This window comes from Podarcis cretensis, assembly GCF_951804945.1.
Source record: "Podarcis cretensis genome assembly, chromosome: 11".
Lineage (NCBI taxonomy): Eukaryota > Metazoa > Chordata > Lepidosauria > Squamata > Lacertidae > Podarcis > Podarcis cretensis.
In genome coordinates this window covers 34,575,718-34,594,032 of record NC_137180.1, presented here as the reverse complement: position 1 = coordinate 34,594,032, position 18,315 = coordinate 34,575,718, and the positions used below count along the sequence as shown (strand labels likewise).

At 38.2% G+C, this 18,315-nt stretch overlaps 1 protein-coding gene across 10 annotated transcripts in view; it reads right to left on the bottom strand.

Annotated features, from left to right (window-relative positions):
* Window positions 1-713: 713 nt before the first annotated feature.
* The window catches only part of SSBP2 (single stranded DNA binding protein 2), a 131,852-nt gene continuing 114,250 nt past the window's right edge, over window positions 714-18,315 (bottom strand). For all 10 annotated transcript variants that reach the window (XM_079995730.1, XM_079995736.1, XM_079995732.1 and 7 more), the window contains 2 exons: window positions 12,557-13,227; window positions 714-11,689 (listed from right to left, as the gene is read on the bottom strand). In XM_079995730.1, the coding sequence (XP_079851856.1) occupies window positions 13,198-13,227 (30 nt within the window). In that variant the 3' untranslated portion in view covers window positions 714-11,689; window positions 12,557-13,197. The remainder of the gene's footprint in view (window positions 11,690-12,556; window positions 13,228-18,315) is intronic.

Sequence of the window (18,315 nt, the reverse complement as noted above, 5' to 3'; positions counted from 1 at the left end):
ACTGTTATCTGTGTATATGTGCACCCAAGCACTCATACACACAAACTGTATATGGAGAGCCATCTTTACACCTAAGGCGTCAAACCCAACTGCCTTGATTGCACAAACACAAAATATCTCAAAGGAATTTATGGCTTGAATGACATTTCAGACAATTAGGTGGGCAGGTGCAAAGTAGGCTATACACTCGTTTGGTTGCTTTGCACAAAGTGCAGGTCACTTTGTAGAAAGTTCACGTTCAAGGAACTGCAGTAAAATATTGAATATGCTAAAATTGTTAAATGGCCAAAATACCCCAACCAATCTCATTTAAAAAAGTATTTGTTATAGTTTTCTCCACCTGTTACTTTTCAGGCTAGCTGCTGTTTGGTTTACCAAAATCCAAGTGTGTAGATTCCACTGGGATTCAGATTTCATAAAATATCAGATGAAACTTTGATAAGATGCATCTACACAGTATGATATTTCCATCTTGGAATTCTGTCGAAGTGCCAAGCATACACAGTGTTTTCAATTAGAGTCAGTGAAACACTACCTGTCTTTCATAGTGGAAAATACAATGTGCTGATAAAGCGTGATAAGGAAGGAAGCTTTCTAACAGTTGACACTAATGCATGAACCAGAATGTGTAGATGAATACAGTGCATTCTGAATAATGTTTCCTATTCTGTACATGAGGTCACTTGGACAAAGATTACTAGGAAAATTAGGCCTGTTTTTGTGTGTGTGTGTACTTTATAATCTTATGGCACTTTAAAAAGGGAATCGGCTACCCATGATGGGATATAGAATGAGATGTCAGCTGTACCCATAGTCAATAAAGTTTTTTGAAGAAAAGAAAGCAGGGAACTACTACTAAAAATCCATTGTTTTGGTTATCAACATACACTAAAGAGACACAGGAAGGGAAGACAATGAAAGGTAAACAGTGTAAATTGTAAATAATGTTGGGTACAGTTACATTAGCTGTCCCAAACTCCCCTAAACCAATTATAAAAAATGTATAGGTGCACTGAAAAGTATCATAAAAACAAATAGATGCTAAATAACTTATTCACAACATTTGCACCGCTGAGCAAACTATTACTACTCTCTCTCGTTTGATAGTAAAGCACTTAATGAAATCTCATGTGTGTTTTCTGAAAGAGTTGTTATTCTTGAGTTAAAGGGTCATAATAGGGCTTTGGTGTTGCTAAGATGTATTCCGGTATTACTATGGTAAATTCTCCAAATTGCAACTTGCTACTCCCAAAAAAGAACAATCTATGAGTAAAAGAAATTCAAGATTTGAGATAGCTGGTGCCGAAGTACAAGGCATATATCAGAAGCATAGGGCAAGTTTACAACCTTTGCTACTCCTTGGACCCAACTAACATTATCAGCCTAGCATTTGCAGCGGGCATGGTGATTTCCATGCTGTGGAGAAACAGATGGCCTGGAATAAGTGAAACTCCTCCTCCATGGTTCAAAGTTTTTCACTTTAACATGTGAATATGTGAAGTAGTAGCAGTGATCCCTAAGTACCAGGCCCCCGTGTCTAAGTAGGTCGCTAGGTAGGTTAACAGTAAGAATTACAGTCAACAGTGGTGCAGTTCTTATGGTAGAATGAAGGTGGCAAGATCAGTGCACATCTATTATCTTCCTATAGCTACTTTATATGTGAAACATGAGGTTAAACTGAAGTGAGGGTATCAATGGTATTTTAGAATGGCTATCCATCAAACTCACTTTAGTGGCTTTAGGGTGTTCAAATTTGTGCCTCATAATATCTAGGGGTGAAATAATCTCAGACAGACATAAATTGCTTAATGGAGATGAATATGTAAACAGAATATTTTCAGTTTACTAAACCATAGTAAGCACTAATAGAAGAGTCAGCATTGTCAAAAACATCTGTATTTGGAAGCACATTCTACTTAAGTCGTAAGATGGTTAAATAAAGGTTCTTTAGAATCAGGATATAAATTCTACGTATTGTAACCAATGCATTGTCTAAGTTTTTTTGTTAAAATGTTTTTACGCAGTTAAGATTCACAAAGATTAGTAAATAGTATAATATTTGCTATGTTAATGCAGTGAATGTTTACTATATAAATTATTCAAAGGTACAGTACAGTAGAATTTCAACCCAACATAGTCTTAATTTAATGAAACCCCATTGGTATACAAATGGGTTTAGGAGTGTATCGTCAAATAATCTGGATAAAATTATGTTTTGGTATCTGTACAAACACAACACTCAACCAACATACATGATAGCTTACTACAAAGGGACTCTGGCTGACTTTGATTATTTATCAAGTCAGTGGAATCCATTTGTGCTTAGCTTAGACCCTCATTGATTCTAGAGGTCTATCAAACAGTGATCCAGGTCTCTCAGTTTTAAACCAAAGGATGCTGCTGTTGATGAGTGTGTGTGCTTTCTAACGTATCTACTATTTTAAGTCCTTGAAATATTATTTGATAATTAAAAACTGATTTGCACAGCAAGTAAAGAACAGCACATTGATAGGCATACACATAGCTCCAGAATTTCTGATCACAACAGATTGCCCTGCTTCTTTAATTACTTAAGAGGTTACTCTTAAATACTCTCATTAATAAGCTGGGTTGGGGAGAAAGTATGATGTTGATGCTGAACCTGTATTTTAGAACGGCCTTCCAAACACAGATATCTAGGAGACTAATTTTGGGAAGTTTTGAATTATGAGAGACACTAAGGTGGAAGAGAGTGCTCATATTTACTATGTGTCAGTATTTAGGATTAAATACTGTTGGATTAGGTCAATTATGCCTGAAGCATGTTACATTTTAATTTAATTTTAAAAATAAAAAAATTGTCCAGCAGCACCTTAAGTTTGTTCTCGGTATAAGCTTTCATGTGCCAAGAACAAACTTAGTTGGTCTCTAAGGTGCTACTGGACAATTTTATATATATATATATATATATATATATATATTTCAACTGCGTCAGACCAACACGGCTACCTACTTGAATTTAATTTAATTGTCATTTTATAGCATTTTGACAAGGTTTGCTATACTGCATTCTATTTCAGTATTGCTTTTTGATGTTTTATTTAAGCACATTTAGATTCTGTATATAGGGCTGCACAGAAGCCGCAAGAATAAACTTGCTAGGTTTTCTAGATGGTCTGGAAGGGGCTTTGAAAAATATGGGACTTTTTTTTTTTTTTGATACTGCTATTAAAATTCTAAATGGATTGTCTCCCTGAAAGCTGTTTGTGTGGATTTTTTCACCTGACAGTCTAAAGTCTAGGTCTACCAGTCTCTATACCTTAATTTCAATAGCTAGTTTTCCTCTAGATTCATACATGCCCCAAACAAACATATTGTAGGCTGCAATCCTGTACACATTTACTTGGGAGTACAGTATGTCTCACTGAACTCTGTGAAACTTACTTCTGAATAAGCAGGCAGAAGATTGCACTGAAATAAGCTACAATGCAGTTGAATTGCACTAGAGTCTGCAAGCTACTCCTATAACTTACATGAAGTAGACTGGTTGGACTATTACATTATAATTTTATGTTGTCAGTGATTGCTGTATGGGCTATATGAAATAAAATGAGAAACTACTAAACATGCTTAATAAGTGTTTAACAATATAGGAAAAGGAGATTTTGATGACAGAACAGGTATATAAGACATATGGCTATACAATCAAAAACCAAGAATCGACAGTAGTAATGTGGTGAAAGGTTTTCTTACACAAAACCTACAATAATTTACAGCATATCCATAGTTATGGATGTTTATAATGCCAGTCTTAAACAAAAAGTAAATTGTCTACATAGAATAACTTGTGCAAATGTTAGCAAATTGACAATGGTTTACTGATGCATTAGACAACTGAAACAGACCTAACCCCAGATGTCCCTTTTCCTTTAAAAGGAACACTTTCAAGGCAGAAAACAAAAGATTTTGTCTTTTAACAGTAGGCACTATAAAAAAACAGATGCCACAATAAATTATTTTCAAGGGAATAATCACAAGAAATAAAAATTAGTTAACTAAAATGTACCTAATTATCCCTTTTAAGAAATCTGTTTTGGTAAAGATCTCATCTTTTCTGAAATAAAAGATATTACTGAATCATAGTCTGCAGAGAAGACTTTATTCCTTGTGGGTTTTACCATTATTTAAAGCCAAAACTCTGGTTATTATTCCTAATCTTTTACTAAATAAAACCCAATTTAAAATGGGTCATTATATTTTTATGAACATCTTTTGTTAGAAGGGAGCGACCATTATCTGTTTTGAATGTTTTAAAATACAATGATAGTCATGGTAATGTATGGGTTTCTGCATTGCATTTTTAAATCTTTCCATCCCATCCATAGAGCTGTAGATCCACTTCCCCCCTGTTAAACTAGCATGCACAAGTATTAAGCAGATCTCTGGGTTACAGTTCCTCTGAATAGCTTCTTGATGGAAGGATTTTGTATTCTTGCAGCACTCTATTGAACCCATGATAGGGACTATTTATACATGGAATTGCATTTCTGTATGTGGATTACCCCTGTAGATTCAGAGTTCTGTCTAAAGTCAAGAGCAGTCAGAAGCTTTATTGGTTACAAATCTTGTAATGCAGGGATTTTCCACAGAAAGATCCTTCTACCAGCACATATCAGCTCAACAACTGCACTTCTAAATCAATGGCATCATCTTGGATTATTAGCTTGTTGGTGTCTGTTTCAGTGTGAACCAGCTTTCCTATTGACAATGTTGACTTTCTGTGTATATTCAAGGGACAGTTTAATTTTTGGACATGTGTAATTTTCTTTATGCCAAACAGCAATATTCAGACTGCTGCCTGCTTGAATGGATGCTGTTTTGCACATCGTTAAATGCTCTACTCTCTTGTAAACTTCACACTGTACAAGATGAAACCCCAATAGGATGATGAATTCATGGCTACAGCTGAAAATACATTTTAACTGCCTAAAGCATGAGGCAAACTTCTATTGTGAATTATGATACTAGGAAAACATACCGTATACAGCAACAGAAAAAGGGGTCATTACTTACTAAATCATATGTTTATGCACTAATATGCATAATTTACAACATGAGTTAGCATTTCTGTATTACAGACCCTTGGGAAGCTCCACGCCTGTGTTTCTTGCATGAAACAAAGTGTGGGATGACAAGATCTATTTGAAAGTGTGTCTTTAAGTCCACACTTCACAAGCTTGCTGCACAAAACACTGAGGTACATAAAGCAAACACTTTTGCTTACTATGGCCTAAGAAATATGGGGTTTAATGCACAAATGTATCGTACCCCACTGCACTTTATCCTTTGTTTGATGCACATACACATGTATGTATGTATGTATGTATGTATGTATGTATATTCAGTAATGTATGGTGCTATTTGCCATGCATTAAGGAGTGATGGACTGAAAAAAGGCTTGATGTGGAGATACCTATATTACCAATTCCACCTTGATTTTTTTTTTAAAAAAAATCTGGCTAGATGTGCATTCCAGTGGAGAAGAAAAGGAAACGGACAGCCACCACAGAATTAAAAAAGCCACCATCTCAAAAGCCCTAAACCAGCAGCTCACAAACTTGTACTGGGCAGGGATGGGGAACCTCTGTCCTTCAGGTGTTGATGGACTCTACCTTTCATTAGCTCCAGCATGGTCAACGGTCAGGGAGGATCAGAGTTGTTGCAGTCCAACAACATCTGGAGAAAAACAGGTTCATCATTCCTGCATTAGGTATCTTGTTAATGAGCTTAGTTTATTGTGCAGTAAGACGTGTAGAATAGAGTATGTCTTGCAAACGAGAAATAAACTGCACAATAAACTAAGCTCATTAACAAGATACCAAAATATAAGAAATTCAGATTTGCTGAAAAATGTTTAGGAGTTTGATTTTCTGTGAGGGATGGAGAATTAGGGATGGAGAAAACGGGTGGAAAGACAAGGTAGCTGTTATGCCCATCTGTGAGCCTTGGTAAGCCATTGGTAAGTATTACAACAAAAGTGAATGGAGAAGGATTTGCAGAACATTAGCCATTATTAGCCATTATTAATTAATGGAACATTTACATTAGCTGAAGCAGCATACCTCTGAATGCCAGATGTTGGGAAAACATCATGGGGAAAGAGGTTGCCTTCATGCTTTGCACTTTTTGGAAGCACATGACAGCCACTACTGGAAAAAGAATGATGGGCTAGGTGGAATCTTGATCTTCCAGAAGGGTCCTGATTCTCTTAACTTTGGAGACTGCTAAGAACAGCCCTCATATATTATCTGGGCAGTATGAGTGTAGAAATAAAGAGGGTGGCGGTTTCCAACGTAATTTGAAATTCTTCACTTTCTGTGACTGGCATAACTCTTGTGTTGTTTGGACAGGAAAGCCCAAGAATTCAACATAAGCCATTTTTGTGGATGACTGTATGAATTGGATTATTTCTGTTGATAGTGGTTTGCTCCATAAAAAGTAATTAGAACCATTACACTACTCATGTAAACAGGGCATGCATTGGCTTCCATGTAAGATTTTGCCAATGATTTTTGTGTAAACTACTGTACTTATAAAAATAATTTTTATTGCGGTTGTCTCGATACTGTTTATTCAGTAATAATAAAAAAGCCAAAATGATACAAGGACTGTGAAAATACAGAACCTTTAATAAAAGTTTCTGCATTTCATGTGAGGAACTGCTGGACTATAGAATAGGTGTTAGAATCTTCCCCCAGGGGGAAAGTGAAATTCTATTAACTTTTTGGTCTCTAAACAACAAGAAGGAATTTGTGTTTTATATATATATATATATATATATATATATATCTGTGTAGAGGAATTGATCAGCAGGCAGCATCTATCTCATAATTCGTTAGATATATACATCTACAACTTGGAGAATACTACATGCAAATCATGTCCATATTCACTGGTTCAGGTCCAAAGTTAAGCACTTCTATGTCCCATTCATTTTAATGAGAGAAATTCAAACACGTGATCAATTATCTCATGGAAGCTGTGGTATTTAAAAGTGTGCAACATGGGCTGAATCATGCTCATTCTAATTATTGTCTGTGGTATAATCTAGAACGAACAGGATTATTCACTGAAAATTCAATACACTAAGCCTAAGCAAGGACTTCAGAAGTCCCAGTTACATAAGGAAAGCACTCTTCTCCATAGCTACAACTCCCACACCATATAATACACCGTTCTGAAGAGTCTTCAGAACCTCAGCAGCAGCAGCTGAGAAGACTGGAAATGCCCTAGGGCAGGCACACAACTCTGGATGCAACCCTTTAGATTATGGACCAAACACAATGATGCTAAAGTAGAAAAAAAATGTGACAATGAATTCCATTGTTTCTGACTACCAGCTTACATGTTTGATTTTAGGCATAATTTTTGAAAGTAAGATAGCAATGTCCAATTTAATAATGCAAAGCGAACATGCTGAGAATGTCTTCCTACCATCAAATCATTGTAAAGTATCTGACTGTTGTGGATTTCAAAAAGTTTTCTTAAAAAAAACACAAAAAACCCACAAATGTGTCTAGAAAATGGATGGTATCAAGTTATAAATAAAGCTTCCATGTTGGTCAAAAGTAGTATAACAAAAGGGGATATACATCTGACAACATCAATGGCAAATTCTCTCATTGCATGAGAAGCTTCCTTGCATATCTTACATTTAAATAACAAAATAAATCTGGATAAAAGTTATTATTTTGGTGATAAAACATGACTATGTATTCATATGAATACATACCTTAAGCATTAAGTAAGTAAAAAATGTTTCAGATAGGATTACTCAAAGTGGGGTGGGAGGGAACCAAATTCTTTCCAAGAAACTATTTATAGATAGGCATAGGTTTATACAGACATAGGTTTCTGTATTATTATTATTTTTTAAAAGCATAGGTCACTGTTGTGCAAAGGCTCAAAATACCAATGTTGAGAGTATTTGTGTGCCTCACAACTGACTCAAGTTGTTCATCTGAACTGAACAAGTTTATTTATGCTCAGAACTCTATTTCTCTGAAATCAAATTGAGACACTTTATAAAATTTGATCTGTGTATATTTGCCCTGAATTTCAGCTTATTTAAAGGAAAGTGATATATTATACCACAAGACTCTGCATAATACTTAGCATTTGAGGGGAGCAGGTGGCACTGTGGTCTAAACCACTGATCCTCTTGGGCTTGCCAATCAGGTCGGCAAAAAATCCACATGACAGGGTGAGCTCCTGTTGCTCTGTCCCAGCTTCTGCCAACCTAGCAGTTCAAACACACACCAGTGCAAGTAGATAAATAGGTACTGCTATGGCGGGAAGGTAAACAGCGTTTCCGTGCACTCTGGGTTTTGTCACGGTGTTCTGTTGTGCCAGAAGCGGTTTAGTCATGCTGGCCACATGATTCGGAAAGCTGTCTGTGGACAAACGCAGGCTCCCTCGGCCTGAAACGCGAGATGAGCACCACACCCCATAGTCGCCTTTGACTGGACCTTTACCTTTTACCCAGTATTTATCAAAGTCACCCTTAACAATTTAGACTATATTTCAGCTGCTGCTGAAATTGTATTGTGACTTTCAATGAATTAAATCAAGACAGCTTTCTGAAGCATTAAGCATGAGCTTGGTGGTATTCTTGAACGTTGCATGCCAAATTCCTTCATAAACATTTGTGTATTTCTTGAAAATAGCAGTCAGGGTACAAATTGACAATACTTGAATTATTTAAAGGACTCAGGAAGAGTCAGTGCAATAGTTACTGGCTAAAACTTGTGATACCAAGGCAAAGTGAGGGCACAAATGAAAGGTACAACTTAACAGTAACTACTCCCTCATCAAATCCATCTAACTCCATAGCCTCACTTACATCCAACATGTTGGCAGATAATCACAGTGATGATAGACTTTTAACCAACTTCTCTTTTTGATGCAAGATTCCAGGTTGTTATCCATAAGGATACAAAACACCCAATTTGATCTTACAAATAGCCTCAATCTTGCTATAGTCAATAACTAATTTAATCTCCGTTGCTTTCAATGGGGTCATTTCACACGCAACACCAAACATGGTTTGATGTTTCTCTGCTTACGCCTCCCTCTCTGCCTTCTTCTGCATGTTCTGCTTGATGAGTTATTTCCTGGTTTGCAGGAAACCATAGCTGGCCATTACATTCAAACTGGCAGACTATGGTTTGCCAACCAGGATTGTACATGAAGGGTTGAAGGGGGTGCTGAGCATAAGGCTCATTCCCAAAGTGTCAAACCATTATTTGATGTTTGGTGTCCTTAATGACCAACTGTAGGAGGATTTTGATCCATATGTTTAAATTAGTGTTAAATTATTTTCCTTTTATTTTATTTTTAAAAAAACTCAGTTGGCAAATGCTGTGTCCATTATGGATGTTAAATGACATCTAAATAAGGTGCCTATAGGATGCCAGTTATGCTGGCAACAATACTTTCAACTAGGACCCAATGTATAGATGAGAAGGAATTTAGGGTATGTACCAAATCAGCTAGGAAAGTAGCAAGAAAATGTTCAGCTGATAACCATGAAAAGAAAAAGAAAAAACAGATGAAAATGAATAGGCTTCCTGATATAAGTTTGGCAAATGTGACACAGAAACAAAAGCTTGAAGGAACTGTGCTAGGGGTTTACTCTTATGCAACCGTTTATCCAGATTTGGCTGAGACATATTACTTGGCAAGTGCTGGCAGAAGAAGCATTGTAAATTACAACAACTCATTTTATGAACATTAAAGATAGTTCAGCAGGAGATGGGGGGAAGGGGAGAGAGAATGTTCACCTTCAGACCATCCTCATGCCAAGTACAAAGAAAATATTTTAAACTCATTTTCAACAGTTTATATACATAGAGCCCACCCAAAATGATTCACTTGTCTACTTCAGTTATTCTGTCTCCATTACCTGATACTCTGTCTGCATCTGGCATTTTAAAAGCCTGCAAATAATTAAGATCTGGATTAGAAAGAGCTATGTATTAAACATTTATCGCTGTTTTCAAAAGGTAGACTATATTTGTAGCTAGAACTCTACAGCTTTTTTTGAAGGATACCTAGAGAGGCACAGACATGAATTCATATGAGTTTATTCAGGAACAATTTACAAGTATAAGCAGGATGAAAAAAAGGAAGGTGCTCTTTTAACTACCGACCTTCCTCTTAAAAAAAAAAATCCATATGATTGATCAGTTACTGTGTGAAAAATTTCCATATGCAGACCTGTGCTAAAACAATTCTATCGGCATTCCCACAGAAGAAAGTATTCGTGTCTTAATTAGCCTAAACATACATTTCTTTCTCTGGGGCAAAGGCAGGGTGGGGGCTTGGCTTTAAGGCTTGCATATGACTATAAGACACAGTATAACTGGATGCCTAGAATGTTAGAAAGAAACCAATATTTGGAAAACAATTTCCTATTTCAATTTTGTCTTCTATATTACTAGCCTCTATAAAGACTTAATAGGGAGTAGAAAGCAATTCAGACAAAAACACAAATTTATAGATAGCAGTGTCTTTAGATGTTGTATACAACATTATTAGCTCTTAATTTATGTGGTATACTGGGGAAGTGTGCAAACAGAAGTGGAAAAAATTAGGCACAGAGTAGATGAAAACATGACGTACTTGGGATCTATGTTCTCCTTCCATTCATGGAAGATTATTTGATCCAAAGGAGGCTTCCAGAGGATAGAAGGGGATGGAGACAATTCTCACAACTTCCCTTTACGTTTGCTCTCTCTTCCTGTGTGTTGCATGTTGCAATTCCTCTGTCATTTGGGCCTTAATGATAGTTGAAGGAATCTGACTTGCATTCCAAAGGGGTAACCAAGTTTGTTGTTTGTTTTTGTCCTGAAAAACACTAGAGACTTAACAAATTTATTATGGCATAAACTTTTTCTAGTCCACAAAAGCTTATTGCATAATAAATTTATAAGTATTCAGGATGCTACATTTAGGATGCTACTCTTTAAGATGCTACATTTAAATGAAGTAATCTGAATATTTGTATGGTCTCAGAACCATTGGAAGATTATAGATAAGGGGAAATTGCAGATAGTGGGTAAGGAAGAAGAGAGATTGAAGGGCCATTGAAGAAGGGCAAGAAACTTTCCTCCCCTCCCAACACAAAGTTAATAAGCCTTTAACTTGTAACAGGTAATTGGGAGTTAGGGTGTCAGTCATCCCAGTAGACAATTGTGGACTGTTAGAAAAAGCATGCCTTAGAATAGAATCTATAACTTAAAAGAAAAAATCTATTACTACATCTATGGAAGATCATACTAAATAGATTTTATTTTTTCGAAAGGCAGAAAGTCAAAACCTGCCACTTTTATTGCTGGATGCTACAGCAATCAAACCAGAGCCCAACACAGTAATGTTGTATTTCTCTGCATAGATAAAGAAGTTGAGATATACTCAGACTTCCCTTGAAAACAAATATTGAAGGATTTGCACCCTGATCCTCAACATTACCAGAAGTAAATCTGACTTATCCCAGTGGAGCTTATTACCATGCAAATATGTTTAGGATCGCAGTATTAGGCTTCTACGAAGAAACATGAAAAGAACCCCTTCTATTTTCTTTTCTCTCACTTTTTAGGCAAAGGACAAGTTTTATTTGTTAAGCAAGATTAATGTGTTTCTTCAGTTTCTTGAGATAGCAGTGGCGTAGCGTGGGGGGTGCCAGGGGTGCCGGCCGCACCGGGCGCAACATCTGGGGGGGGGCGCGAGTCCAGAGGGAAGGGACAAGTTCCTTCCTCCGCCGGGCTCCCCGCCGCCACCGCCAGCCTTGCGCCCCCCGCCGCTGCGGCTGCAGCTGCGCTCCACTCACTGCTTGCAGGAGGAGCAGCCGCTGCAGCAGCGCCGACGCCGCCACAAACGCCTGGCCGGGCACGGGCAGCCTCTGCACCCCGCCGCCGCCGCCATCCCATCGGCCCAGCCACAGGCGGCGGCTGCTTCTGCCGACTGGGAGGGAGGAGAGCTCCGAGGGGCCTCGTCGCGCCCTGCTCTCCCCAAAACCCTCCGAGAGGAAGCCGGCGGGCGGGCGAGGGTCTCCCGGCGGAAGGGGGCGCCGCTGGCTCCGGCTCTCAGCGCAAGTCTCAGCCGCGGGGGGGGGGGGGTCGGGCGAGGACGGAGCGCGGCTGGAAGCCCCCGGACCAGGCCGGGGGGAGGAGAGGCGCTCGCCAAGCCCGGATCTGGAGCGCCTCGGAGCGCGGGCTCCACCTACAGCCCAAGGAGAGGAGGGGGCGGGGAGACGCCCGAGGGGAGGGGGCTTCGGCTGCCTCGGCCCGCGGGGGCTCCGCAAATAATAAATTTAATAAATTCCTGCTGAGCCTTAAGGGGGGGGGTCCTTGGCTCCTTCGCTCGCCCCCAGCCCCAGTGGCGTAGCGTGGGGGGTGCAGGGGGGCGGCCGCAACATCTGGGGGGGGCGCGCTCGCACTCGAGTGCTAAAATCCAGGGGTTAGGGGGCGCAAATTACTTGCCTTGCCCCGGGTGCTGACAACCCACGCTACGCCACTGTGAGATAGTGTAGTTTTCAATTCACATGTTATTGGTATCAAACACAACCTTATGAGAGAGAGCCCTCTTAAAAGCAGTTTTATTCCTATCCATGATGGCAGACATTGACAAAAAACAGAACTTATCCGAGATCTTTTTAAAAAAATAACTTACAAAGCAGTGATATAAACAGCATGGAACAGTTCAGATGGGGAGAGGGAAGCAGTTCTTTTAATAGTTAAAATGTAAACATGAAAAAAGATGGAATAAAAGTCCCTATTTCTTATTTCTACTTAAGATGTCATGTGATAATATTTTACAACGTCCTGCAGGTCTATATATGTATGTGCGCATATCTATGTTTCTGTAACACACACATACATAATACACCTATCCCTACATATACATACACAGATAACTGTTTGCAGTTCAGTTCAGTCTTGGGCAGCTCTGATGTGCCACACAGTTGCTGAAACCAGATCAGGACCCACTTTCTTCACAAAACTGGAAAGATGGTTGGGGTGGGGGGAATGGTGGGTCCAATTGTGGCTGAGATTGTTTCTGTTAAACTGTACACAGGGATGAGTAATTTTTCTTCTTTAGTAGCTCTCTGGAGAGGGCCAACTCAGTGCAGCCTTCATGAAGAGACTTGGTAATGGATCACACACTCATTGTCATGCTGGGGGAATACTGAAAAATAGGAATTCACATTTTAGCAGCAACTCAATGCACCAATCCACTAATAGTGAGACTTGAATGCAAGTTTCTCATGATTCCCAGTCATGATTTCATGCGGTGTTCATGTGCATACTTCTAGCTTCCTAATTAAGAGAGATATAGATATCTTACCTACCATAGTATCAGAAGCCATATAAGTAAGTAGTCTCTGGTAAAACAAAACACTGCTACCATAAGAGCAACTATCAAGGTTACAAATCTGTAATTGGGTGAATTCCTTAAAGAAAAAAACAAGAACTTGCAGACTAGCAAGATAGCATTTGCGTGAATGAGGGCTGATGATAAGAATCAGAGTTTTGATCTCTATAAACTTTATGGAAAATTGTGTTCAGCACTTCATAAAACACTTTTTGGCACATAGCGTTATTTGCTTTCTTTGTGACAAGAAGAGCTGATGTGGTACCTGTCCCCCCCAATGTTTTGGACTGTAACTTCCATCATCCCTGGCCATTAGCCAAGCTGGCTGGGGCTGATCAGAGTTGTAGTTCACAACATATAGAGAGGGCACCAGCTGTCCATGTATTTGTTGGAGATTCATTCCCCATGTTTACAGTCATGAGATTGCTGTCTATCACATGATGGTGTATGTTTTCATTCCACAGTATGGGAAGTGATGGAGACAGGATGTTTGTGTTACTGTGTTCCGTGAAGTGGGACTATTGTCCTTTGTTTTCTCTCTTTGCTATCTGATGAGAAAGAGGCAGAAGCTAAGTCAGAATGCTCAGAGTGTATTATATGCTGTGCTATTGGTTCTGTTACGTAAACTGTGAATACTCTGCGGATCCCTGAGTGTGCTAATGCCTTTTGGCATTAGTCGCTGTGAAGTTTGGGCAGAAGAAAGCTTTTGAAGCTCCTGAACGATTGACCAGGAGGGAGAGAACGTGCCAGTCTGGCATGTGTCTCTGCCAAGGTCCTACATGAGAGTAGGACGCTCCTAACAGCATTAGGGCACAGTTGTTGATGATTAACCATATTCATTTGGCATTATTTCAGAAACATACTTTGGCTTTTGTTTAATATGCACATACTTCATCACAGAACCTGGACTAGCGCACATGCTTTGCAACACAGTATTTATTCATAGCACTTGAATCTGACACCCATAATCACATTGCTAAAGAGTTAAATGTTTTAAGTGCCAAGTGAATTGAAATGCCACATCAAGTCCAGTATTTAGTTTTAGGCAGAACTCCTGTAGATGTTGCAACTCAACAAAGCTGATTTTGATACTTAATGGCTACACTGAAAGCAGCAGAGAAATCAGTGTGCTGGGATATCAGTAGGTTAGCAAATGTTTGGTAGCTATTCAGAGAAAGTCTTTTAAACAACCTTTTAATTGAATTTCTATTTAGCTGCATCTCAAAGACTTGGTAAAATTTGCAGTGAGACGTAAGGTCAAACTGTAGAACGATTTTAAATAAAAAAGCTCCTAAGTTTTCCTCAGCTTCATTTACTGTATAGCAGGACTAAGAACCTTAAAACCAGCCAAGTAGAAAGTCAGTGGGTAGCAGTATCAGGGCAACTTATAAGAGTGGGCAAAATAATATATCCAATAAAATGACTTCACATGCCAATTCATTTAGCTCCCTTCCCCATTTTCCAAAACTGATTTTGTTCCATCCAATTTCTAAGTGAATTATGCTGAACTGTGAGGTAAGGGCAACTACATTTATTTCAGTATTATGGGATTCAATCTAAAAGAGCTATATCTTTTAGCAACACCCTTAGTGTTGCTCTGCTTACAGTAAGTCTTCTGTACGTGGAATGGAGAAGGAAGCCACTTTTGAAAATCCCCCTTATACCCCTTCCGCCCTCTACCCAACTTGCTCTGGAGGGACTTGCAATCCTCTAGAGCAGATTTGGGGAGGGGAGGGGAGGGCTGCAGTGGAGTCGGGGATATCAACAACAACAACAACAACAACAACAACAACAACAACAACAACAACAGTCCCCCTTCCCATTCAGCTGATGGAAATTTTACCATAAGCTTGAGTGGCACTGCTGGATACAACTCAGATTTTACATTAAGCCGGTTTTATTCATTTTTGAATAATTACACCTTGTAAATAATAATAATTGTAGTGATATTTTTCTCACTGCTAATTCATACAATGGCATATTTGTGACAGACACCCAATGAAAAAGCACACAATAGTCCTGGAAATATGAAGCTTTGCTTGAATTAGGGCAAATTTAGGTCTATTGATTCAAACAAAGTAGCAAATTCAAAGTAGCAAAGTATATCAAATTCAAAGTAGCAAAGTATATCAAATTCATCTTCAACATAAATAGTTCCAATTGGTGGTTCCGGCATCCTTTAATTCCAGTTGGAGCAAAACCATTAACTGGGTCAGCATAACTGATTTTTAAAAATATAGGATTCATTACGAGTTCAAAATCTAACCATAAAGAATGGAGTATGAGCATATTTTGAAGACTCATGAAAATATCTACCTTCAGTGCAATAGGTAAAATTATTTGTGAATGAACACTAGAGGGCATTATTGTTTATCATTACCTTAAAAGACTAATACAAATGTGCTCAGGAACATATTTTAATTCAGCCATTTCAGAATGACTTTTTTCAGTTGATTTAGGTAGCCAATAGCCTTGATGTCCATTGGCTAAAAGTTAGAATCTAGTGTTGGGATGCAATTCAAAGAACAGACCGAAACAAAAATTTTATATCATGTCGTTTGAAGAGTTTGGAATATAACTCATAATTTTTGCCATATTTAGGGGCCAAGAAGGTTTTAAATGATTGGAAGAGATCCACAATGAAATAGAGAAGCTAGTGGAAGCATCATGCAAGAAATAAAATAAAACAAAGGAAAAACCACTTATAGCCATATGAAAAAGGTGCAGCCTGTGGATAAAATAATTTATGAATTTTATCTACAATTCTCCTTATTACACACCATTTAGCTAATCAGTCATATCTGCATTGAGTTAATGTTTATTTGGCAAAATCCCTGTTGCCTATCAGTAGTAGCATCTAATTCTTTATTTAGGTTAATTTGTATAATGTTAACTCAAAAATAATTTTATCTAAACAATAAAATCACATAAGCAAATATTAAAATCAGAACATTAAAAACAATTCAGTAACCAGCAGTAATAATGTAGAAGTATTTGTGGTTCTTTGCAGACATGTAGTCCACTTTTTTCTCCACTAATAGTAGAAAGTAAACAAATGCATATTTGAAAATATTGTTTATAATAAGTGACAACTGCCTATGTTCTCATGGGAAAAGAGCATTACTTGGCAATGCAGTAATGTTAAGAGAGAGAAAAAATGGAACAGCACACTCAGAGCATGTACAAAAATAGCACACACAACAAGGTTATAGTTCATGTTTTAGTGTCTCAAGGGAAGTTTATTTTAATTTGCAACAAAATAGGAACAGGAAGAAACATGAACAGCTAATTATCCAAGGATATCACTATGGCATCCTATCAGTGTACAACTGTTTAATAATTAGGTCTAAAGGAAAAGACATACCCCCCCCACCCTATTGTGTTTTTAATTAGATTTTTTTATTATTGTAAACTGCTTTGGGATAAAGGTTTGCTGAAAAGTGGGATAAAAATGGAACAAAGTGTTTATTACAGTTAATTCCATTCTTACATTATAGTTATATATTTATATCCCACCTTTTCCCCTTGCAACTCAAAACAGCCAGGCAGTATCCTATCCAAGCCCATGCCCGTTTCTTTGCTGCATAGTGTGTCTTCCACTGCTCTCCAAATCAGCTGCAGCAGTTTTCCAGCATGAATGAAGTGCTCCCAGGAATACAATATGCCCAGGAATACATATTTACCTGTTTACCTATTTAAAACTCAAACCATCCCAACCCAACTTTCAAATATATTTCATTCTGAATTCTAGGATTATCTACCTCTGTCAATGACATTTTCATGACTCTGTGGAACAGCTGAATGACAATGGAAGAACAACTCACTGTTTAAGAGTTCATCTGCTCGCTGCTATAGAGCACTGCCTTCATGTACTAAAGTCTACTAATCCAAGCAGTAGCAAGTCTATTTTCTTCATATCCAGCATGCCCACTATGGGAAAGAACACTAATCCTGCCCATCAAAGTGTGCTTCATCATAGTAGCCTAATAATTTGTGGGGTGGAAGAGCAAGGACCACAACCATGATGAGCTACAACTTCCATTATCTGTGATCAGAGGCCATAATGGCTGGGACTGATGGGAGTGTGGCCAGGCATCTAGAAGGGACACCATGTCGACTATAGACCATTATGGGTTGGCATCGTCTTCTCAGACATCAGTTTATCAATATAGATATCTGGTAGTCTTTGGCAACACACTGTATGTGAGGAAATGTATATCACATTCACCATGGTCACATCTTCATTCTGTTACTGAACCCAAAGGCACAGCATGGTAGGGACACTTTTACTTAATGGTATCCTTGCCTATATAGGTTGCAAATCTTCATATAGCCAATCTTCATACTTTCAAATGCAGTGTAAAGCAGTTTTCAAAATTGTTTGTCACCACCATCACAACAAATCTGTTTGCACCGAAACATTGGGGTGGTTTTTTTTGCTCCCTTTCAAATAATACTTAAGAGCTTGAAAACTATCTGTTGCTTTGTGACACTGGTCTGTATTCCTTTGCTGATAACAGGCTATCAGACAGGTCCATATATACTTCACTACGAATTCAGCCCTCTTCAATAAATTCTGTATACAGGTTCAGAAATATGTTGAAGAAACTTTTTGAGAACAGCCATGCCAGCATTATACCATTTTCTGCAAAATCATCAACAAGACAATCTCTACTTGTGGAAAGAAGTAAAAAAACAGCTAATTTATCAGAATTGCCAAAGCACGGTGATCCTAGTACAATACCTGATAACAGGCTAAAAATTGGTGTGTGGGTGTATAATATACAATAAATAGGTCTATATTTTAAGCTTCATAAAACCATTTTATCCATAAGCAGAATCTATACTACAATCTTCACACATTATACACATTTTTCATGTTACTGTGTATGCCATTTGCAT